At 37.0% G+C, this 25,042-nt stretch overlaps 3 protein-coding genes across 7 annotated transcripts; 1 reads left to right on the top strand and 2 right to left on the bottom strand.

The window, feature by feature from the left end:
• Nucleotides 1–1,032: 1,032 nt before the first annotated feature.
• Nucleotides 1,033–3,945, bottom strand: LOC136252175 (proprotein convertase subtilisin/kexin type 9-like). Its single transcript, XM_066044566.1, has 3 exons — nucleotides 3,509–3,945; nucleotides 2,387–3,353; nucleotides 1,033–2,199 (listed from the first exon to the last, which is right to left on the bottom strand). The coding sequence occupies exons 1-3, from the start codon at nucleotides 3,908–3,910 to the stop codon at nucleotides 1,358–1,360; spliced, it is 2,211 nt and encodes a 736-aa protein (XP_065900638.1). The 5' UTR covers nucleotides 3,911–3,945; the 3' UTR covers nucleotides 1,033–1,357.
• A 7,906-nt stretch (nucleotides 3,946–11,851) lies between these two features.
• Nucleotides 11,852–17,034, bottom strand: LOC136252171 (uncharacterized). The gene is made up of 3 exons (XM_066044559.1): nucleotides 16,070–17,034; nucleotides 14,004–14,970; nucleotides 11,852–12,825 (listed from the first exon to the last, which is right to left on the bottom strand). The coding sequence occupies exons 1-3, from the start codon at nucleotides 16,433–16,435 to the stop codon at nucleotides 11,984–11,986; spliced, it is 2,175 nt and encodes a 724-aa protein (XP_065900631.1). The 5' UTR covers nucleotides 16,436–17,034; the 3' UTR covers nucleotides 11,852–11,983.
• On the top strand, nucleotides 16,550–23,070 carry LOC136252172 (ubiquitin-like modifier-activating enzyme 1). Of its 5 annotated transcripts, none has more exons than XM_066044562.1 (9): nucleotides 16,550–16,844; nucleotides 16,955–17,007; nucleotides 17,431–17,516; nucleotides 18,401–18,483; nucleotides 18,732–18,866; nucleotides 19,057–19,163; nucleotides 19,237–19,327; nucleotides 19,383–19,474; nucleotides 19,614–23,070. In XM_066044562.1, the coding sequence occupies exons 2-8, from the start codon at nucleotides 16,955–16,957 to the stop codon at nucleotides 19,407–19,409; spliced, it is 582 nt and encodes a 193-aa protein (XP_065900634.1). In that variant the 5' UTR covers nucleotides 16,550–16,844; the 3' UTR covers nucleotides 19,410–19,474; nucleotides 19,614–23,070. The 5 variants fall into 5 exon arrangements, with proteins under 5 accessions (XP_065900634.1, XP_065900637.1, XP_065900633.1 ...); XM_066044561.1 differs by lacking the exon at nucleotides 16,550–16,844 and having other exon boundaries at nucleotides 16,869–17,007; nucleotides 19,614–22,826; nucleotides 22,877–23,070; XM_066044565.1 differs by lacking the exon at nucleotides 17,431–17,516.
• The last annotated feature ends 1,972 nt before the right edge of the window (nucleotides 23,071–25,042 follow it).

Genomic DNA, 25,042 nt, shown 5'->3' with positions numbered 1-25,042 from the left:
ACATGGGTGAGTGGTTTTTTAATGCATCCACGCACAGAATCAAGAGTCCATCTCCCATACAACTATTGTGAACTCTTGACAGTACTGTATGGATTGCTTAGTAACAGTTTCTATACTTATCCTGTACCAGGTGCTGTAGTGAAGCCATGTTAGTTACTAGTGACATCATGTGAACTAATTGTCACACATGGTCATATGATCACAAGTTATCCAATCAATTCACTGATGTCATCCCTTTGGACTAGAAAGGTGACCAGATTTGTACCTCTTTCACACACAAAATTTGACCCCCTTTTAACTTAAAGTTTTATAACTTTCATTGTGGCATACAATTGCCTGACATTTTCTATGAGTGTAGCTACAGTATCTGGCTGCAGTTTGATACTAAGAACAAGTTAATCAGTATAAGGCGTCAAGTGATACACCATTTTGTTTGCTGGTATATAAAATGTGTGGAAAAGGTACCTTTTTGCAAATCTGGTCACGTAGTTAATTTCCTCTCTCTTAAAGTATGAAATCATTAACACAAAGTAAGGATTTGTAGGAATCATAACAACAAACAGTGCTTAAACACGGGGAATCAGCATCTGAAGTACTCTCGGCCTATTTTAGGCCAAATCAAGCCTATAGCATCTGCGAATGGTATGTATAATTATATCACCTACTGTAACTTGCTTTGTTTTCATGCAAAAAGATTTCATGATAGACATTTTTGTGTAAAATATTTTCTTATGATTTACAGTGAATGAAATTTATTTTTAATGCATGTTGACATGACTGCTCTTGATGTAGTAGAGTATTTCAATATTTTTTACAGCACTGGTATATTATATCTATAGATTTAGCAACATTCTTTGATGCATAACAAAATAAAGGCAGCAAGCCACACAGCTAATCTTCAGAAATTTTGTCTAGTATCTATAATATAAAATAGTTTATTTAATTTTTGCATACAAAAATTATTTTACAACAAAATAGCTAAATGTAGTCAGTAGAACAGTCATGTGAGCAGGTACCATCATAGATCTAATGGATATATCACAATAGTTGCACTTTATTAACATCTTGTGTAGTTAATGTGTGAAGACACAAAAAAGTATCGAGTGTGACAATTATGCATGCAATATTTATATTATTATGTCTGTAATGCTTCATGAGTGAGTACAGATTTACTAAAGCCATAAACAAGTTAGCATTAATCTATGATTAATGCAGTCATTCATAATAATTATACACATATAAAATCTAATCTTTTTATGTACATGTTACATATGCATTATATGTATATAGCGTTAACTCGGTAATATAAATAGGTTAAAATTGTCAATAGAGCTTTTATCGTAAACAGTCTATAGATTTATTTTCTAAAAACAGCCATGAATAATGGGAATGATGATGGGGAGTGTACGGCTACAGCAGTCATATGGAATCCATCTTGCTTTTGACTTTCAGCAATATCTGCAATGTCTTTCTCATTGAGTGAGTGGTAGAAGACATACTCACAATCTCCGATCTTCTCATTTGTAAATATTGCACTGTATCTAGTTCTGCTCCTCACCGTAACTGAGCTAACATGCATCAACTGAAAACCATTCTTTTTCTGCTGGTTAACCATTCTTCGCAATCCTCTAAAGCCTAGATTGTCAAACTCCACTGTTTGAATGTCATTATTTCTTCTGTAAAGTGTTGTGTAACGCCTTCTACCTCTAGAATTTATGGTAATTGTTCTGTAAGCTAGACTTAATCCATCAGCAATAGCAGATTCATTGTTTCTTGAATTCCTACTACCAGTTTCATCAAAGAACACCTGCACATCAGCACCACCCCTCATCTTACTAAACACAATGATGTGATAAAGAGTGTCACCAACATAGTATGATGTAGCACACACAACTTGATAATTGTTAGCAGCCATATCCTTCACTGTGGATTCTGCTGTAGCTGTATCAATGTCAAACATGACCTGATAATCATTGACATTATCAACTCTTTTGTATATTATTGCAAAGTGTGTCTCATTTCCTTTCACATAAGGTGAAATAAAGGAAGGTACCAAATTGGTTTTACTTCTCCGTAACATATTTCTTGATAGTCTGTTATGTCTAACTGATGGATAGAGCTCAGTTGGAGGATATTCCCATGGTCTGCCACACTGCTCAGATTCTGGTGGTGAACATGGCTCAAAACTACGGCAGCGTACTATAAAAGAAAAAGATAAGCATGTTATCAGACAATCAAATGCTGGTTATAATCACAGCCTTGAAATCACTAATGTGGTGCATGATATTTCATGGTATAAGGATGTTATGAAATGATATCACTATGTTTATCAATGAGAAAACAACTTATTTTATCATCGGCATACTATGAAATGCTAAGTACTAACCTTTTCCAATGTACACCAATTTGTTAGGTGTAATGCTCCTTGATGATGGTGTTATGTCCCTCATATTAATTGTATCTTTAGTTGATTGATCAATCAACTTCTGTTTGACTTCTACAGGAGTCAATGACATATCAGCACTTAGCAAAAGTGCTGCAGCTCCTGCCACTATGGGAGTAGCCATTGAAGTCCCACTCATAACACTCTCTCTGTCACACATTTCTTTACACTCTGTCTCTGCTGTACACCCTCTGAAGTCAGCACTAGTGATATCTTGTCCTGGTGCAAATATGTCAACACAACGTCCCCAGTTAGTGCCAGCAGTAGGTGATGAATAATAAAGGAGGTCATTTCTAGCAGTTCCTCCAACTGTGATGGCATCCGTTGAGGATGATGGAGTGTATCGACAAGCATCTTTAAGAAAGTTACCAGCAGCAGTTATAACAACAATTCCTTCTTGTGTAACTGTTTTAATAGCATCATTAACAGATAAACTTGGTGGACCAATTAAACTCATCGATACTATTACTCTCCTATCTGGTTCTGAGTTAGCTCTCATCACTACATGGTTTAAAGCCAATATGATGTTTGTGAAGGATCCTCGACCTTGACAGGTCAATACTGGCAGAGAGTACACTCTAGCCTTCCTTGCTATACCATGGATACCACCAACTGCTAGGGCTGCTGCATGAGTACCATGACCATTACAATCAGCTCCTCTCGAATTGCTGGCTGCTATAATGGGACTATAGCCAGCATATCGTGCTCTGTTGTTACAGAAATCTTTGTGGCAGTAATTTATACCAGTGTCCAAAATATATATGTCAACATTTTCTCCATCATTAGGTGGACAATATTTATTGTTGAAAGGTAATGTCCTCTGGTCCACACGATCACGATGCCAGGGTTCAGCAGTGATGCTAACTACTTGATCCTCCTCGACAAAGTCTACTGACTTGTCTTGTCGTACCTATATACACAAACAAGATTTTGGTGCCATGCAGTAAACTGTAGCTATTTGACACAGTAGTGTATGCAATGAAATGTGATTCTAAATTGATTTCTACATCAATAGCTAGCTAGCCCGAGCTAGCTAAACACTACTAAAGCTACAAAGGGTCTTACCACATCAAGAGCATCATCACTCAGGTCAGCCATCACTCCCAATCCTACTGTAGAATAGCTACTCAACCCTTGCACTGGTACAGCATCAGAAGACACGCCAATATTTTGATCGTTCAACTTTCCAAGCAGCCTGCCCAGGTCATCATGTGGATCAATCTCTGTGGTCTCTTTCAACTTGATGATATATCTCCCCTTTAGTCTCAAGGTCTCATTCGTGCCCTGATATAAAGGGCTGAATCCTGGTCTGCTATCTACCAGATCAAGTGTTGGAGGTTCTTCACGAGGAGGTGGTGTCCTAGTGGGCGATGTCCGAGGTGGCGCTGTCCTTCCTACAACAAATGTTGCTACACAGCACATAGAAAGTAACAAAGTCGCCCAATTTTTCACTCGTACCATGTTCATTTTACTGCTAGTATAATTAACACTCTTGCCGTACAAAGCATTTATATACAGTACGGCTAGCGAGTGATATCAGCAATACATGACGTCACCAATTTGGCTCATCACGAGTCTTCCGCCTCGAATCTTGACGAGCCACCCACGCGTTGGATCGAGTGCGTGGGCGACTGGGGACGAGGACAGCAGACTTTGAACTGAATGTGATGTAATTTTCATATAAGGGTGCAGTGGCGGATCTAGGAATTTATAAAGGGGGTTTCCAGTTTAGAAGGTGGAGATATATATTGACATGAGATACGCAAACGTTTGCACTACATCGTCTGGTTTGGTAAGGTGAGACCAAAAAAAAAAAAAAAAAAAAAAAAAGGTCACAGCCTAGTAATAGTACATAAAATATATTAAAAACTTCCTACACACTACTTTAGTAGCTACTGTGACTGCTCTAATTACAGTATCTCGATCGAGACGCACGCCGCGATAATTAAAACATTTAATTGTTACGCAATCATTTTTCAAAGGGGGTTTCCGTGGAAACCAATGAAACCCCCCTGGATCCGCCACTGAGGGTGCGTATCCTGCAGAACATATTTAGCTATCAGCTGCATTCTAGTGATTTAGCTATAGTGAAAATGCTAAAGGCTGGTTCTGAGTTCTGAGTTCAGTGGTGGGAACCTCAACAGCTCAGAAAAACATGAACTTGTTAAGCATATTATATACTTTTCACTGAAAATTCCCTGCTGCTCACTGTGGACTGCTGTAAGGTTGGTGTTCAGTAAAGCGAGATTTTACTGTGTATGGGCCAGGGTTATGGTGTGTATGTACTGGTTGCGCCATGTGGTCTTTGCATTTGCAGTTCTTGACCTTGTTCTTGACAGAGGAGGATGTTGCAGGGTAGTGGCATGTACGTAGCTACATGTGTTGCTCACTTGATCAGTTAGGTTAAGTCTTGATTCAATGCTATCACCTGTAGATGTCAGGCTGTGGATTATTTTCCTGTTGAACCAAAGACGAGCTTACTTAAAGCCAAAGTTGGGCATATTAATTTCATGCAAACCTTTGTGGCACATGTTACATATATGCGACTGAATTTTGGAAATCACCCATATTATCACGCATGAATTTCAATGTTTAGGATGATTGCTGTTTAGTGCAGGGCCCAGTTTCAAAAACTTTCTTGCAATTCGAGGAATTGAAAATTGATTGAATATTACAAGTGGATTTACCAAGAAGCTTATTAATTTATGATTAAATATTTTACGTGCCAAATGCACCCATATGGGTGATTTTCCAAAATTCAATCACATACTCTGTTCCACAAATATAAGTCAAACAAGCAAAAGCAGAGTATATTTTGATTTTAGATGAAGCACTTTTGAGTGCCCTTGGTTGAAGTACGTGTGTACGTACATAATATTATGTACACACACACACAGACACACTGCAGATCCCAAACAAGTATAAACTTAATGAAAACATTAAGACTATAGACTTGATTTTTTTTTTCATTTTCCATGTTAGATGTCCCATGGGCACCATTCAGTACATACAGTGCACACATTATGGACTCACGTACTTTGTCCTCATTTCTGTCCCAAACTTTTTTTGCTACAATAGAAAGTGCTAACAAAGGAAATCATCACTTGAAATACATAGTATAATCCCTACTCTTGTTTGTTGTTAATTATATGGGCTAAGTAAGATTAGAATTAAATGTGAACGGATCTGTGAAAAGGGGTCTTATAGCCTTTCCAAATTTCCAAGTTTGACGAGTCATAACTCATCCTATGTTTTTAATCCATTATAATTACATCCAGGAATAGTGCTATGTTAGGAGTGTAAGGTGACCAAATTTCAGGCTGGTACGACTCAAGTTATGGATTGCCAAGTACATGCAATTGGAAAGGCTATAAGACCCCTTTCCACAGATCCAGTCACAACTCAATTTGTATTTTGGTGATGATCTTCCTTGTTTAAGCACTTGATATTGTAATGGTCACTACTAGCTTGTAAAATTCCTAGTTTTTCCTTACACCTCAGTGGCATGGGTTAATAATCTCATCCACAGAATCACATTCAGAAAGAGGAATTAACCTCCTACTAGTTCAAAGGGATGACATCAGTAATCAACCAAGACCATATAACCATTCATGTCACACATCACCATAGCATCCAGCTACTATATTATTACCTCAACTTACACCGACATGATGTCACCATGAAAAGGTAAACTAACATGACTTCACTGCAGCATATGGGATGTACTTAATGCAAGCATAGAAACTACTGTTATTGAGTGATCCACAGCACTGTGGGTTGCATTAAAAGTCACTCACCCATGTGACAAACATAGCACATAATTGCACAAGCACATTACACAAACATACTTACACAAAACATATGGTAATTATTATACACAACTATAATAATGCATGCATAGTATAATAATTATTATGTAAATGCACGCATGCACACAATACACACACACACACACACACACACACACACACACACACACACACACACACACACACACACACACACACACACACACATACCATGCAAGGCAAAAAACAATTATTTCAGACTAATGATTAACATAAAAAACAAAAAGACAAATGAGTGTTCAACTTTTTAATACTCTACATCCATAAACCAAACACACTAATGATTTTACTAAGAGGAAAATAGTTAACTGTTGCCTTATCTAGCAAAAGTGTACATTTGATTCCCTGTAAGAGAAACAAAATAAAATGACAGGAGGGATTCAAACCTACGCCACCAAAGTGACTGGTGCCTAAAACCAGCACCTTAGACCAATCGGCCATTCTGTCTTGATGGTTTTACACAGAAATTGACTTGTATTTTAAGACTCCACAAACATGTTTAGGACATGTGAAAATAACACATGATACTCAAGCTTCAATGTTTACACTAGAAATCATAATCAAGGTCAGGAAATATTATTCTTCAAAGGCTTCAAAATTGCAAAAATGTCCATATAAGGTAATAGTAGCTGCAATAGTACCAGCCAGTTGTTAAGTAGTGCTTCAAAGTTTAAACTGTTTCTATGGCTTTGTATCAGTCTGTGCATGTGCAGATTTTATATAACAAAAAGCTGACCAAACAAGGAGTGCTAACAGGCAGAGATAATACAAAAATATAAAGAGGATGTAGGCATGTGATTGATTACTGCAGCAGTAAATAAACCACACAGGTGCTTCAAAGACCACACAGGGATATACTAGCTAAGTGACATGTCTTGTGTGACCTGAATGCTGTCATGCCGATTAAAAATTTTTTTTTTTAATTTTAAAAATTAAAAAAAAAAACACTATACATCTTTGTATTCATAATTTATTACTCTATTGCAGTCAAGCTAACACAAGGAGGCTATTGACTTTGTATTATAGTCAATGCACCAAAACAATTAAGTCCAACAGACTCAGTTGTGTCACATGCAGTGCTCTGAAAAGTAAAGCCTGGAAGAAAGGAACAGAAGAAACAAATAAGAAAAATTAAGTCCACTGTCACAATAAACTTTAAGAAACAGAAAACTTTAAGAAACAGAAAACTTTAAGAAACAGAACAGCAGCGTTCACTTGTAGCAGAGAGAACCAGCAAACAGGCATCTATTCAAGAAGGTTAAAAAAAAAACACTTCCAACATATGGCTCACTTAACAAAATCACACCAAAAGAAAATCTTAATTTTATATCGTGTGATCAAATATTAGATGAAGAAGATGGAAAGCAGTTTTGTAGTCTGGAGTTATGTAATAGCAGCCAATTATGACTCCATCAAGTACTTATATACAGCCATTTAGATCATCTACCTATTTTAGTGTTATAATGATGTGACCATATACTGTACTAAAAGAGGTATAACAAGTTGTTGCAGAGAAGTGTCAGACCACAAGACCTGACTTACAGGGACATTCAATTGTGTGTCAGTTTTGGAACTATAGCTGCCTTATAGCGTGCATCCCACTTTATGTGGAGTATACAGAGTTAATTAGAAATGCAAATGACCCATCACTCTTGTCTTGCAACCTCATCAGAGAGCTCGTCTGTTCATACTCAAACACCACTGTAAACTACAAAACTAACTGTAAATCCTACATTAACAATACAAATTATGTAAATGGGATTATGTGAACCTGCATGTTATACCCTGGTGTCAACACGCAAGCAACACACACTCTGTATATAGCAACTAGGTTTTATGCATTCGTACAAGTCATATTATCAGAGCCGGAAACACTGGTCTATTTGTGCGGGTTGAGTGATTCATCTAAGTCTTGATCTTTATAGACATTCATCAATGAGGCCATGGATAAACTTTGATTCAGTTTCAGCTGACAGATGGAAAGCATGCATGCTCAACTCTATATTACCTTCTAAATGAACTAGAAAAAGATATGAACCATGAAAGTATATTTGGTTTACTATCATGAGCTTCTAACAATGAGACTCGGGTATCAGTCATAGAACTATAAGGGAGAAATCACTTACAAGAAAGATTTTCCATGCAAGAATCTTACAAGAACTCTTGTATTGTTTGCAAGAACAAGAATCTTACAAGAAAAAGAGGTTTCTCTTGCAAGCATGTGTGACAGTACATATTAAATAACCTCTGTTCGATGAATCCTGTCTGTTCAGGTTGTCTAACTTTCTGGACCTTACTTCAAATAAACAGATAGAAGGTTGCTTTGTATGCATGAAAATGATGCTCTAGGGCTTCTTTAATAACCAAAAACTTTTTATACAGTAATTTTATAAAAGAGATTAGCATCCACCACAGTTTTAGGGTTTTATTTATTAAGGCTTTACAGCACAAGTGCTGAAGGTCTGAAGGACACCTGGTCTTACAGCCTGTTTAAAATTGTTACAGAAAGTGTGTTTGCCGGAAAAGGTGGAGAGAGGAGAAAAATAAATCATGACTGGACCTGGGTTGCCTCGAACCTGCAGCCATCCGATTAACGTTTGGACGCTTACAGGAGTCTACCAGGTGTCAGGATGTTTTTTCCTTGTCAATTTCATGTATTAGTATCCATAGGAACTCTAGAGAGTAACTTATTATCTCAAAGTACCCCATGTGGAACCAAAATTAATGAATATTAGTTTATTTATTAGGGCTTTACAGCACAAGTGCTGAAAGTCTTTAGGACACCTGGTCCTACAGCCTGTTTAAAGTTTATAGCTAAAAGAGAAAAACATCAACCGTTTGATCAGGAATTATTCTTTAGCTTTACATCAGTATTGTTTTAGTTGGTTTGGGATGGCATTTGTATCATGGAAAGATGTCCAAGTGGTGTAGTTTAGGCACCAGCCACTTTACTAGTGGTGGGGGCTTGAAACCCAGTACACTACATAGGAGCTATCCTATAGCTATAGTATGCATTGAGCTGAATCCTCAAAAACATTTAATAACTCATGGATGCAATTACACACGATCTTGAAATTTGGATCATTTGTAGTACTGCTTGACCTGCTAAAAGTATTTCAAAATCTTGTTGCTCAAATGTTTGACATAATATTTACAGCCAATCATAATTTTTGCAACACATTTCCTATGGGAAGCCATATAAATACACTGTCCATTACAGCCCTTTCCCGAACCTGTAATAGAGCCAAACCATAGGTGTCTGTTGTTGACACTTTGCTGTTACCAATAATCATCTGGTTGGCTGAAATGTTAACTCTGTTAAGAAAAAATCCACTTTTAATTTTTAGCTGTTTTTCAGGATTCAGCTCAACGTGAACATACTATAGTAAAATAAAATTAGCAAATACGTACCTTCTTCTCAGTATACTACAGAAAACATTACAGTGTGAAGAAAACGAAAACAAAAATTGTGACAGGGCTATGTTTACTGTACACACTTTGAATCACCTTCTGCATGCTTACAGGGAGAAGCATCATAGAACCCTGCCCGGCCAAGACATACAGCAAAGATAATGAGGCAAAATTCTTGGAAGAGGCAAAAATGTTATTGAAGGTGAAAAAGCCAAGGTTATAGCCGCCTCAATATTCATTGTAAGAGTATAATACTAGTTACGTCAATATGATAAGAGTAACCAATCTTATGCTTGTACACGCTTAATATACAAGAGTGACAGTATAAATTATTCTTGCAGTTTTAACCACAGTTTTATGACCATTACAATTGATGCTGTTCACCTGGTTTGCATATGTTGGCTTAGGGTATGTGGCTCCATGTGTGGCACGCAGGCTGTGATCAGCTCAATTACTGCAGTAAAACTTGACATACTCTACAAAAGACATTGGCTGCAAAGTATAAATGAAATAATTTCAGAAAGGTGTGATATTCTGTAAAAAATCATACTTATAATTATAAAAATGCTGACTTTAATATATTACTGCTAGGCTGTTTTAACTAACTACAGTGAATTTGTGTATACATAGCTAGCTATATCATCAAAGTGTTCCATAATTGCCCAATATAGAACCTTCTGTACGGATTTTATAGAACCATTTTTGCTTTGATCCTCCCACACAAGGTTATGTGTGTATAATATATCAAATGAACAGATTTTGCTTACAGATGTGGATTTAGGAATGGGAGTCAAAGAATTAACTTTGCTTACCTAATTCTTTTGCACTTACGTAGCTATATGGCATGCAGTACGGCTTTTTGTAAGACAGAACTTGCTTCATGATATCAACATGAAAACTACTTGTTACAATAAAGTTGTGACCTAATTTAGACCAAAATTTCCTGATCCTCATATATTTAGTAGAGTGGCAAAGCGAAAAATTTAATGGTGAACATGCTGAAACTTTGTTGACCATGCAGCACATCCAGGAAGTGGTATATATTCATCTAGGTCAGTATAGGTCATATTCCCAGGAACGTGAGCCTGCATTACGCTATCCACCACCAGAAAAGTATTTTATGTGTGTTAGCTATCAAACTAACAAAGCCACCACTCAAGACCAACTCATGGCTTACCAATATTTAGAATTTATACTACTTTTATAATGTGGTGTGACATCTCAAGGCAACTGAAATTCCACTAAGTAACTTTGTACACAAATGACACTTTGGAGAATTTTACCATGGCTAGGAAGGTGACCCGATCAGGGACATTTCACTGTAGCTATTGATGTAAACATCCTGAGCTATAAGGTGTTGATGACCTTATAAATAGTTCTAGGCTGCATACAAACAATTATAAAGCTCATCATCCTGAGACTGAACAAAGGCAAAAACCACCACAGATTGCTGTGCTAATCACAACACTAGCTATTAATGTGTTTACTTTGGTATTCATAAAAGTGAGTTGTTGTTGCTACACAGTCTGGTGCGTCTTGAGAAAACTGTGTTGAAATTAATTTTGTATAAATTGCAATCATATGGAAAATATTGACACAGTTTCTGTTCATTCAAATGGATCAATATTAATATTATGGTTGCAATGAAAAGGTTGCTTAGTTGCAACTATAGAGAATTATTTGGAGACTGTTTGCAAAACATCCTGATCCAAAACAACTGAGTGCCAGTTTTGTCAATTGCGAGATCTTATCACATTTTAAAACAATTTTGCACACGTGACTGGATTTGCCTTTTCCATTTTACATGCCAGCAAATGAAATGACGCAACAGTTAACTCCTTATATCGACTTGCTCATAGTTTCAAAATGCAGTCAGATATGCTGCACTTGTGGAAAATTTTAGGCAATTATAATTTGTGATAATAAAGTTTTGAAACTCAAAAAAAAAGGGTCAAATTTTGTGTGCCATTTTACAAATCCGATTACACAATTATTGACTAGAGTTGTTGTAAGAGTATAGGTAGTGTAGAAGACTTAGGGAATTGTACATCACAAATCGTTCATGACATGCATATCCCATTTTGAATATCTGCATGTCCCAGCAATTGCAAGATGTAATACTACATGCCTCTAACTGAACCATAAAGTCTTTGGGCATGCAAAAGTGGAAGTATTTGGTATTAACATACAGTACAGTGATACATCATGTAAATATACATAACAATGCAAATATATATATAGAGGTTAAAATTGTGAATAGATAAACATGTATATAATAATACTATTTTCTAAAAACAGCCATGAACAATGGTACTGATGATTGGGAGTGTACGGCTACAGCAGTCATACGAAATCCATCTTGTTTGAGACTGTCAGCAATATCTCCAATGTCTTTTTCTTGGTATGAGTGAAAGAAGACATACTCACAATCTCCGATCTTCTCATTTGTAAATATTGTGCTATATCTAGTTCTGCTCTTAACTGTAAATGAGCTAATATGCACCAACTGAAAACCATTCTTTTTCTGCTGGTTAACCATTCTTCGCAACCCTCTAAAGCCTAGATCATCAAACTCCACTGTTTGTATGTCATTATTTCTTCTGTAAAGTGTTGTAAAACGTCTTCTACCTTTAGCATCTATGGTAATTGTCCTGTAGGCTAGACTTAATCCATCAGAATAAGCAGATGAATTGCTTCTTGAATTCCTACGACCATTTTGTTCAAAGTATACTTGCACGTCAGCACCACCCCTCATCTTACTAAACACAATGATGTGATAAAGAGTGTCACCAACATAGTATGATGTAGCACACACAACATAAATTTTTTTAGCAGCCATATCCTTCACTGTGGATTCTGCAGTAGCTGTATCAATATCAAACACGACCTGATAATCCTTGACATTATCAACTTGTTTATAAATTATTGCAAAGTGTGTCTCATCTCCTTTCACATAAGGTGAAATATAGGAAGGTACCAAATTACTACTTGCCTGATTCCTGATAATTCTTGTTAATCTACTTTGTCTAACTGCTGGGTAAAGCACAGTAGGAGGATGATCCCATGGTCTGCCACATAGTGGAGGTGGTGATGGTGGACATGGCATAGGAGGACAACGTCGTTCTGTAGTAGTAAACAATACATATGACATATTAGGTCTGGCATATTAAAATATATATGTACAGTACATACAAGATAAATGGCAATTACGTATGTAATTTATTGATAACAAATTGTGACCGAATTTGCGAAAAGGTACCTTTTTCACACATTTGACATACCAACAAACAAAATGTCATAACTGTTGACTCCTTGCACTGATTGACTTTCTTTTTGTATCAAAATGTAGCCACATAATTTAGGCATATTCATGGAAAATTATAGACACGTACTTGCAATGATACATAAGTTACAAAGTTTGAAAGTTGAAAAAATGGGTCAAATTTTATGTGTGAAAAAGGCACCTTTTCGCAAATCCGGTCACAAATTGTCATAGCCAATTACTAATAATTTTTTTTCTTGTAAAAGAAGTAGTCTATATTGCATGGTTCACTTTTGCAAAAAACACCAATCCTCCTCCCACCACACTTTCTTGCTATATGTCACCCATGAAAACACAACCAGTTTGCTTTTCTCAAATATATTTCATTTTCCATTGGGAAAACCAATGAAGTTTCAGCCTTACCTGTAGAATATTGTAGGAAAGGAAATACGTTTTTGATGAAAATAACTGCTTTGGTACATTATGGAACTAAACCACATTTTCCCTTGTAACTTAGATGATACATCAGTGAACTTCCATAACACTGCTATAGTAGGCATATTATAAAGTTTTTAACTAAGCTATGCTTGTTACAAGGAGAACACATTAAGCTAGTTTAAAATTGATCAGCTTTCCTTCAATTATTGGAGGCATGGTACAAAATTACAGATGACACTCTGTTTATTTTTACATGATAGGTACATGATAGATGCACTGTCTGTAACTCAACCTTCAAGCTGAAACCAAAAAGAAATGGGACATAAAGGTAAGTTCATGATGTACACGAGTTGAACTGAAACAATGTCTAACAGTATAAAAAAATAAAAGGAGAAACAAAAATAAACCTGCAGCTTTAGCCATTGTTAAGTTATGGTAAGACATTAGTCAGTTATGTAATTAGTTGGCCAGTCAATCAGTAGAAATTGTTTCTGGCTGAAATTTTGACTTATGGCATAACTTCATAAAGTATGTAACCTGCTAATACTGCTATACTTCATTATACCATTACATAAAAGTTATGGACACTGAGTGTACTCACTTTTTCCAACGTACACCAATTTGTTAGGTGTAATGCTCCTTGATGATGGTGTTATGTCCCTCATATCAATCTTATCTTTAGTAGATTGATCAATCAACTTCTGTTTGACTTCTACAGGAGTCAATGACATGTCAGCACTGAGTAAAAGTGCTACAGCTCCTGCCACTATGGGAGTAGCCATTGATGTCCCACTCATAACACTCTCTCTGTCACACATTTCTTTACACTCTGTTTCTGCTGTACACCCTCTAAAGTCAGCACTAGTGATATCTTGTCCTGGTGCAAATATATCAACACAACGACCCCAGTTACTGCCAGCAAATGTTGTTGCATAAAGAAGATCATTTCTAGCAGTTCCTCCAACTGTAATAGCATCTGGTGATGAGGATGGAGTATATCGACAAGCATCAGTAAGACAGTTACCAGCAGCAGTTATAACAACAATTCCTTCTTGAGTGACTGTTTTAATAGCATCATTAACACATAAACTTGGTGGACCAATTAAACTCATCGATACTATTACTCTCCTATCTGGTTCTGAGTTAGCTCTCATCACTACATGGTTTAAAGCCAATATGATGTTTTTGTAGGAACTTGGAACAAGGCAAGTCAATACTGGCAAAGAGTACACTCTAGCCTTCCTTGCTATACCATGAATACCACCAACTGCTAGGGCTGCTGCATGAGTACCATGACCATTACTATCAGCTCCTCTTGAATTTCTGGCTGCTATAATAGGACTATAGCCAGCGTATCGTGCTCTGTTTTTGCAGAAATCTTTGTGACAATAATTTATACCAGTGTCCAAAATATATATGTCAACATTCTCTCCATCATTAGGTGGACAATAGGCCTTATTGTTGAAGGGTAATCTCCTCTGATCAACACGATCACGATGCCAGGGTTCAGCAGTGATACCGACTATTTGATCTTCTTCCACAAAGTCTACTGACTGGTCTTCACGTACCTACATAGATGCATTTATTAATGATAAAGCACTAAAGCATAGTCATTTTCTAGGTACAGTATTCTAAACAAACCATTTTAAACAAACCATTTTAAACAAACCATTTTAAACAAACCATTTAATCCCTACTTCAGTCTATGCCCAGGAATTAAATGTCCACTAGTATATCTGCAGGTGTAGATAACCTCCCTTGTTTCCCTACGTTTTATTAATGATCCCTAATCAAACTTCAAATTCCTAATTTCTATACTTGTTTGTCTACTTTTTCGTAACATTGATAGGACTGGTGAACCCACACATACTGCATCAAAAGAAAGGATGGTGCCAGAGTTAATGTTTTTGTCTGAACGCACACCCCAACTATCACTGACTCGAAAGTGAAGTGGCCATTGCACCTCACTTTCAGGTATGTTCAGCTCATTATACAGCATTACAGATGAAGAACAGCCTAGCAAACTAACTGACTAAAACACAAAGGCAAGTCCGTGATGCGTCTATTGTATGTACTGTAGTTGGTAAAAAGGCATATCTCGGGATGAAGCGACATCAAACACTGAAGAGATCAATCCCGTAGCCTTATCCATTGTTGAGTTATGCTTGGTTGGAGGCATCACTGATGTCACTCGGCAAAAAATTCTTGGAAGGGTTGGAATTGTTGTGAGGACATTTTTGGGCTTGGCTGTGCCTCATCAATGCCGCCAAGCTGTCATGAAGGGAAATTGAGACGGATATTTTTGACCCTTCTCATGATCCCTACTACCGTACTGTATTATTATCTCTCCAGTAACAACAGAACAAGATTATAGCTATATCTATGCACAGGTAAACAGTCAATCAACATGCAAATTTGTGCCCATTGGCAAAGCCATTCACTACTGAGCAACATGCTTTAAAATACAATTCACACTACACTGAAAGTGTAAAAAGAAGAAAAATGGCTTCATCAATCATATTCCAGGTGGAAAGCTACACAGAAATTCTATCTGAAGTGTACCAGGCTACCGTTCCCCACCCACACACAAAAGAAAACCACATGACACACCTGGCCATGAGAGACAAAGCTATACAGGTATTATTTTCCTACTGATACTTCACTTACCATTTTGAGAGCATCATCGTTTAACTCAGCCATCACTCCCAGTCCTACTGTAGAGTATCCACTCAATCCTTGTACTGGTACAGCACCTGAAGTAGCATTCTTGTTTTGATCATTTAACTTTCCCAGCAATGTACTATAATCATCAAACTCAGTGGTCTTCTTCAGTTTAATGATAAAGCTACCATTTCTTCTAACACTTGGATCTGAACTCCGAAACAAGGGAGCAAGTCCGGGTGTGTTATCTACCAGATCAAGTTTGGGGGGTTTTTCAACGCGAGGAGGTGGTGTCCTTTGAGCTACGACTAATGTCGCTACAAAGCACACAGAAAACAGTAAAACCGCACAATTCTCTGGAACCATCTTCATTTTCGCTGCTCCCGTTCAACACAGTTTCTGTAATTTTTGGATTACAAAGGTTCTTTTATAACTGCACTTCATCGTGACGTCACTTTTTTGGTTTTGATCACACGATCTGGAAAATCGTTAGCACGTTTAGCTTTCTAAAAAGTGCGCATCCTGCAAAATATTTTAGCAGCTGTAGTCACAGTGAAAGGCTTGTAGCTTGCCTAGTTCCTTTTAATGTAACTGTCAGAGTTGGTGGAAATTGGTTTTTGTTGAGAACAAGCCATTTCAGCAGCTCAAAAATTGTATTTTTACAGTATTGGTAACAATTAGAAGGGCAGCTGTGGTCGGTTTAATTGTTGCTCTATGTCTGTTGAATCAGAGAGGCCAGCAAAGCGAAGAAAAATTCCACGAAAACAGTGCGGAACCTGAGGTGAGTCGACTTCCGTGTAAGGAATTTGATCGACGTAATCCGATTCCTGGTATATCGAGGGATTTTCTCCGTTCACTGCTCGTTGATAGTCGGTGTGTTTGTAATCGTAGATGAGTATGAGTGAAGCACAGGAAATCGATGAAGGGCTTTACTCCAGACAACTGTAAGTGGTGTGCGTTAAAAAGTTGTTAAATACGTACAGTATCCCATTTAATGAGCACCACCAATTAAGTACGGTTAATGTAGTCTGTAGCCAAGGCTAACTAATATTGTGATTTTAGCACTACAATATACTTTCAGCTACAAAGCACCAAATTTGACCAACTGCTTGCATTTTTGTAGAATCACTGGAGGTGCCAGACAATGGCACCATCCTTTTGTGGCCCTTTTTGGCATTCCTTTGCAACTTATATTCTAGCTTGCTATTTTTCATGGATTTTGTAGTTTTAGCTCTTTCCTATTGTGTAGTATAAAGGAAGCCATTTTGTATGGTCAGTCTTCCCACTCAAAAGTGTAGGCCTGGCTTGTGGTTGCTATGTATGTGTTGTTTGTAATGTTGAGTGGTTTATGTGTGTGTTGTTGCTAGCTATGTGCTGGGACATGATGCCATGCGCAAGATGGGCCGATCCAATGCGCTTATATCTGGCATGAAAGGATTGGGGGTGGAAATTGGTAAGTATCTTAAAACAAGTGCACAACAAAGATACAGTTTAAAAGGAATCTTGCTATAGTACACATGCTTCCATCAATTGTCCCCCTTCAACCCTTTCTTACCGAAGTTATTTTGTAAAACCTCAGGAAATGATATTTTATGGCTTATGTCATCTTTGCGCAATACGTGAGGGCCCCACCCATTAATTAACGCGGAACGCTATATACCATATGAAAGCCCTCTTTCCCTTCTACCCAAACATCTAAAAACCTTACAGAAAACACATAACTCTCGCACTTTGAAGTGAAGAAAGGCGCATTGTTATTGTTCACCATAGCAGCGAAAGATGGGCGCCGCCATCTTGTTATAACCCCGGGTTGCATCATACTGTATATTTTTAGAATCCTTATCACGTGAGGAACATTTTTATTCTTAGTAGAACGCACCATGATGCTCAGAGCAAAAGTTATTGAAATTTAAACAGGTACAATTGTTTTTGATGCATTTTTGTGTGTTTATAAGTGTTGATAGTTCCCCATACTCATTCTTATCGCTTCGCGTTAAACTTTATTAGAAACACCTGGGCCTACTCAACAAATTGGTGATTATTTCAACTTCGTAGCCCTTAGAGTTATGGGTCCATTTATAAAGGTCACCCGTAACATGTGTTTTTTGGCAATATATTAGCCATTCGGATATAAAGGGTTAAATATCCCAGTAGTTTATAAAATAAAATGCTCAAAGGTTTGCGAGTTATGTAGTTTACTTTGGTTGAGATTTTCTCTGGTTGCTAAGGCACAAGCACTCTTATTTCAACTTGTGTGTGTACAGTATGTCTGAAATACCTATGTGGAGTGTAATGGTTTCCAGTTTGATGACTATGTTACACATGTGTGTTTGTTAGCTAAGAACGTCATACTGGGAGGTGTGAAGTCTGTCACACTTCATGATACTGAATCAGCCCAGCTGGCTGGGCTGTCTTCTCAGGTATGCACATGTATGTTGTCAGAAAGCTTAGTGATTGTTGTACCAGATGTGATTACCCATTGTGTAGTTGTAGTGAACCTTTAACTAGCACCACCTAACATTTGTTGTCTTGATAATGTTTTGGTGTATCTGATCAGACATTCGAAATATGAGGTGGTCTTATTAACAGGATGGGTATGCTGTGGGAAGTTTTGCTGTATATGATATATATTCAAGTTTCATTAATCATTGTGTTGATTGTTTGCTAGTTCTTCTTGACTCAAGAGGATGTTGGGAAGAACAGAGCTGAAGCATGTGTTGCTCGCTTGTCAGAGCTGAACAGTTATGTGCCCGTCACTGTCAACACTTCCTCTTTAACTGAAGAGTTTGTCGTACAATTTCAGGTGTGTAGTAAAGTTCAGTGGAGTGTTTTGTGTACTAGTTGTTCTCACATGGGCATGTCGTGTGTGCATGTTTGTACTTATGACATAACCAGGTAGCATGCATTGTAGTACTTATATTTCTTCTTCAAATTTACAGTAAAAGGTACACGCATGAAATGCAGTCATCTTCTTTATACCTTTCCCTTTTCAGGTTGTGGTACTTACCAATTCCAGTTTAGAAGAACAGGTTAAGATTGGAGAATTCACTCATAGTAAAGGAATCAAATTGATTGTAGCAGACACCAAGGGCCTGTTTGGGTAAGGGTGGTGTGTGTGTTGCTTGTGACAACTTTTGTTTACTTGTACTTTACTAGTCAGTATTTCGTTACAGGGAGATCTTCTGTGATTTTGGTAAAGACTTTGTTGTTGTTGACAATGATGGGGAAACCCCTGTTAGCTGTATGATATCTGCTGTAACTCAGGTACGGAGCTTGGTTGAGTATATTTTGTTCATTTCACAAATCTCTCACACACTAGGATAAGGATTATGCGATAGTGTGGTGACGTGCTTGGAAGAGACGAGGCACAGCTTTCAGACTGGAGACTATGTTACCTTTAGTGAAGTGGAGGTATATATACATGGACATGTGTAGTGTGTGGGTGTAGTATGCGTATGTGTAGTATGTGTGTGTGTGTGTGTGGCTAAGTGTGCATGCTTGCATGTACTAGTTATACATGCTTAATATACTGTACATGTGTTCATTACAGGGGATGACAGAACTGAATGGCTGTGAGCCAAGGGAACTGAATGGTGTGTACGTACTGGTTGCGCCATGTGGTCTTTGCATTTGCAGTTCTTGACCTTGTTCTTGACAGAGGAGGATGTTGCAGGGTAGTGGCATGTAGCTACATGTGTTGCTCACTTGATCAGTTAGGTTAAGTCTTGATTCAATGCTATCACCTGTAGATGTCCGGCTGTGGATTATTTACCTGTTGAACCAAAGACGAACTTACTTAAAGCCAAAGTTGGGCATATTAATTTCATGCAAACCTTTGTGGCACATGTTACATATATGTGACCAAATTTTGGAAATCACCCATATTGTCACATGTGAATTTCAATGTTTAGGATGATTGCTGTTTAGTGCAGGGCCCAGTTTTAAAATATTTCAAAAACTTTCTTGCAATTCAAGGAATTGAAAATTGTTTGAAATATTATTACAAGTGGATTTACCAAGAAACTTATTAATTTATGATTAAATATTTTACGTGCCAAATACACCCATATGAATGATTTTCCAAAATTCAGTCACATACTCTGTTCCACAAATAAAAGTCAAACAAGCAAAAGCAGAGTATATTTTGATTTTATATGAAGCACTTTTGAGTGCCCTTGGTTGAAGTACGTATGTACGTACATAATATTATGTACACACACACATACGGACACATTGCAGATCCCAAACACTGAAACAAAAAGATCACTATCACTGTCAATGGTATATTTGCAATTGGCTACCAAATAAGGAAGGATATGATAAAGGGTTGGATTGACATCAGTTTGTTATCAAAATTGAGTTGAATCACTTTGTGTTCTGCTGATGATTAATTTTTTCAGTCTATGAGTCATTTCCCACTGAAAGTTTCCAGACTATAATATTAGACAATACAGTATGGTAGAACTAGACCACCATGTCCTTCCCATGACCATATGCATAAACAGCTTCACAATACCTTAACTATTCCTTGGAATATTGGTTAGATATTGTTAATTGGAGTGTCTTCAATGCAATTCAAAGTACCTCCAATGAGTTGCTGCAGCATTTAGTACATGTATAAGTTTCTCAGTACAGACTGACCGATTAACTGACAGCATGACTAGCTAACTGATGTCTTTCACACAAGTGTAAACTTAATGAAAACATTAAGGCCATGGGCTTGATTTTTTTTTCATTTTCCATTGTTAGATGTCCCATGGGCACCATTCAGTACATACAGTGCACACATTATGGACTCACAGTCCTCGTTGCTGTCCCAAACTTCTTTTGCTACAATAGAAAGTGCTAACAAAGGAAATCATCACTTGAAATACATAGTATAATGCCTACTCTGGTTTGTTGTTAATTATATGGGCTAAGTAAGATTAGAATTAAATGTGAACGGATCTGTGAAAAGGGTCTTATAGCCTTTCCAAATTTCCAAGTTTGACGAGTCATAACTCATCCTATGTTTTTAATCCATTATAATTACATCCAGGAATAGTGCTATGTTAGGAGTGTAAGGTGACCAAATTTCAGGCTGGTACGACTCAAGTTATGGATTGCCAAGTACATGCAATTGGAAAGGCTATAAGACCCCTTTCCACAGATCCGGTCACAACTTCATTTGTATTTTGGTGATGATCTTCCTTGTTTAAGCACTTGATATTGTAATGGTCACTAGTAGCTTGTAAAATTCCTAGTTTTTCCTTACACCTCAGTGGCATGGGTTAATAATCTCATCCACAGAATCACATTCAGAAAGAGGAATTAACCTCCTACTAGTTCAAAGGGATGACATCAGTAATCAACCAAGACCATATAACCATTCATGTCACACATCACCATAGCATCCAGCTACTATATTATTACCTCAACTTACACCGACATGGTGTCACCAAGAAAAGGTAAACTAACATGACTTCACTGCAACATATGGGATGTACTTAATGCAAGCATAGAAACTACTGTTATTGAGTGATCCACAGCACTGTGGGTTGCATTAAAAGTCACTCACCCATGTGACAAACATAGCACATAATTGCACAAGCACATTACACAAACATACCTACACAAAACATATGGTAATTATTATACACAACTATAATAATGCATGCATAGTATAATAATTATTATGTAAATGCACACAATACACATACACACACACACACATACCATGCAAGCCAAAAAACAATTATTTCAGACTAATGATTAACATAAAAAACAAAAAGACAAATGAGTGTTCAACTTTTTAATACTCTACATCCATAAGCCAAACACACTAGTGATTTTACTAAGTGGAAAATAATTAACTGTTGCCTTATCTAGCAAAAGTGTACATTTGATTCCCTGTAAGAGAAACAAAATAAAATGACAGGAGGGATTCAAACCCACGCCACCAAAGTGACTGGTGCCTGAAACCAGCGCCTTAGACTAATCGGCCATTCTGTCTTGATGGTTTTACACAGAAATTGACTTGCATTTTAAGGCTCCACAAACATGTTTAGGACATGTAATAATAACACATGATATTCAAGCTTCAATATATTAATGTTTACACTAGAAATCATAATCAAGGTCAGAAAATATTATTCTTCAAAGGCTTCAAAATTGTGAAAATGCCCATACAAGGTAATAGTAGCTGCAGTAGTACCAGTTGTTAAGTAGTGCTTCAAAGTTTAAACTGTTTCTATGGCTTTGTATCAGTCGGTGCATGTGCAAATTTTATATAACAAAAAGCTGACCAAACAAGGAGTGCTAACAGGCAGAGATAATACAAAAATATAAAGAGTTTGTAGGCATGTCTACATCCTGTGATTGATTACTGCGGCAGTAAACAAACCACACAGGTGCTTCAAAGACTACACAGGGATATATCTAAGTGACATGTCATGTGACCTAGCTAACCTGAATGCTGTCATTCCGTTTTACAAAAAAAAACACTACATCTTTGTATTCATAATTAATTTTATTACTCTATTGCGGTCAAGCAAACACAAGGAGGCTATTGACCTTGTATTATAGTCAATGCACCAGAACAATTAAGTCAAACAGACTCAGATGTGTCACAGTGCTCTGAAAAGTAAAGCCTGGAAGAAAGGAACAGAAGAGACAAACAAGAAAATTAAGTCCACTGTCACAATAAACTTTAAGAAACAGAACAGCAACTTCTAGAGTTCACTTGTAGCAAAGAGAACCAGCAAACAGGCATATATTCAGGAAGGTAACAAAACACTTCCAACAAATACTCATTTAACAAAATCACACCAACAGAAAGTCTTAAAACTACTATTGTGTGATCAAATATCAGGTGGAGAAGATGGAAAATGATTATGTAGTCTGGAGTTATGTAATAGCAGCCAATTATGACTCCATCAAGTACTTGTATACAACCATTTAGATCATTTACCATAATTGTACACATACCATTTTAACAGTACAATGATGTGACCATATACTAAAAGAGATACATATAACAAGTTGTTGCAGAGGGGTGTTAGAAGGAAAAGTGACTGGCCACAAGACCTGACTTACAAGGACATTCAAATTAGAACACAATTGTGTGTCAATTTTGGAACTATAGCTGCCTTATAGCATGCAGTCCTACTTTATGTGGAGTGTACAGAGTTAATTAGAAATGCAACTGCAAGATGGCTCATCACTCTTGTCTCAACATAGCTATAGAGCTCGTCTGTTCGTACTCAAACACCAAGCAACACACACTCCGCATACCTTTAACTATGAATGGTATATAACAACTAAAGCTTTATGTGTTAGTACAAGTCATATTATCAGAGGATACCCAACCATAATTAGGATGTTGAGGTGTACACTGGTCTATTTGTGGTTAAGCGATTCATCTCAGTCTTATTCCTTGTAGAAATTCATCATCTGACAGATGGAAAGCACGTTCAACTTTATATTACCTTCCAAATGAACTAGAAAAAGGTAACCATTAAAGCATATTATTTGGTTTACTATTATGAGCTTCTAGCAATGAGACTTGGGTATCAGTCATAGAACTATATAGGGGAGAAATAACTTGCAATACTTGCAAACGACTTGCAAGAAAGATTTTCCATGCATGCAAGAATTCTGCAAGAACCTTCAGATACACTTGCATTGTTTGCAAGGACAAGAATCTTGCAAGAAAAAGAGATTTCTCTTGCAAGCATGTTTTTCCTGTGTGAAAATATTTCATTTCTGTTCAGTGAATTCTGTCCGGCTGTTCAAGTTGTCTAACTTTCTGGACCATACTTCAAATAAACAGGTTGAAGGTTGCTTTGTATGCATGCAAATGATGCTCTAGGGGTTCTTTAATAACCAACAACCTTTTTATACAGTAATTTTATAAAAGAGGTTAGCATCAACCACAGTTGGTAGCTAAAGAGAAAAACGTCAACTGTGACTGTTTGACTATAGGAATTATTCTTCAGCTAGAGTTTTACTTCAGTATTGTTTTAGTTGGTTTGGGATGGCATTTGTATCATGGAAAGATGTCCAAGTGGTGTAGTTTAGGCACCATGGCCAGTCACTATATTAGTGGCGTGGGCTTGAATCCCAGTACACTACATAGTAGCTATCCTAGTAAATACGTACTTTCTTCTCAGTATACAGAAAACATTACAGTGTGAAGAAAAAGAAAACAAAAATTGTGACAGGGCTATGTTTACTGTACACACTTTGAATCACCTTCAGTTACTACATGCTTACAGGAAGAAGCATCATGGAACCCTGCCCAAGACATACAATAAAGGTGATTAGGCAAAATTCTTGGAAGAGGCAAAAACATTATTGAAGGTGAAAAAGCAGCCATCTCAATATCAGAGTACTATAGCTAGTTATGTCAATATGATAAGAGCAACCAATATGCATGCTTGTGCATGCATATAAAAATGACAGAATTCTTGCAGTTTTAGCCACAGTTTTATGACCATTACAATTGATGTTGTTCACCTGGCTTGCATATGTTGGCTTAGGGTATGTGGCTCCACACAGGCTGTGATCAACTCAATTACTGCACAAAAGGTGTACGTACATGTAGTAAGACTTGACGTACTCTCACAAAAGACAATGGCTGCAAAGTGTAAATGAAATAATTTCTGAAGGGTGTGATATTCCGGAAAAAAAATCATACTTATAATTATAAACATGCTGACTTTAATAATTATATTACTGCTAGGCTGTTTTAACTAGCTATAGTGAATTTGTGTATAGTCATCAAAGTGTTCCATAACTGCCCAGTATAGAACAGTTGCCTTCTGTATGGATTTTATAGAGCCATTTTTTTGCTTTGATCCTCCCACACAAGGTTCTTTGTATATAATATATCAAGTGAACAGATTTTGTTTACAGATATGGGTTTAGGAATGGGAGCCAAAGATTTTACTTTGCTTGCCTAATTCTTTTGCACTTATGTAGTTATAGGGCATGCAGTGT

This window comes from Dysidea avara, chromosome 4 (genome assembly GCF_963678975.1).
Source record: "Dysidea avara chromosome 4, odDysAvar1.4, whole genome shotgun sequence".
NCBI lineage: Eukaryota > Metazoa > Porifera > Demospongiae > Dictyoceratida > Dysideidae > Dysidea > Dysidea avara.
Note: the sequence above shows the minus strand (reverse complement) of the source record. Positions and strands in the feature narration are given on the sequence as shown.

What these genes read in the sequence shown, in the direction of transcription:
- LOC136252175 (XM_066044566.1), bottom strand. Translation starts at nt 3,910, where the DNA reads ATGAACATGGTACGAGTGAAAAATTGGGCGACTTTGTTACTTTCTATG. An exon ending in GTGATGATGCTCTTGATGTG is followed by an intron (nt 3,354 to 3,508) that starts GTAAGACCCTTT and finishes TTGTGTATATAG; the next exon opens with GTACGACAAGACAAGTCAGT. An exon ending in ATTGGTGTACATTGGAAAAG is followed by an intron (nt 2,200 to 2,386) that starts GTTAGTACTTAG and finishes TTTCTTTTATAG; the next exon opens with TACGCTGCCGTAGTTTTGAG.
- LOC136252171 (XM_066044559.1), bottom strand. Translation starts at nt 16,435, where the DNA reads ATGAAGATGGTTCCAGAGAATTGTGCGGTTTTACTGTTTTCTGTGTGC. An exon ending in ACGATGATGCTCTCAAAATG is followed by an intron (nt 14,971 to 16,069) that starts GTAAGTGAAGTA and finishes GCATCTATGTAG; the next exon opens with GTACGTGAAGACCAGTCAGT. An exon ending in ATTGGTGTACGTTGGAAAAA is followed by an intron (nt 12,826 to 14,003) that starts GTGAGTACACTC and finishes TTACTACTACAG; the next exon opens with AACGACGTTGTCCTCCTATG.
- LOC136252172 (XM_066044562.1), top strand. Translation starts at nt 16,955, where the DNA reads ATGAGTATGAGTGAAGCACAGGAAATCGATGAAGGGCTTTACTCCAGA. An exon ending in AGGATTGGGGGTGGAAATTG is followed by an intron (nt 17,517 to 18,400) that starts GTAAGTATCTTA and finishes TGTGTTTGTTAG; the next exon opens with CTAAGAACGTCATACTGGGA. An exon ending in GACACCAAGGGCCTGTTTGG is followed by an intron (nt 19,164 to 19,236) that starts GTAAGGGTGGTG and finishes ATTTCGTTACAG; the next exon opens with GGAGATCTTCTGTGATTTTG.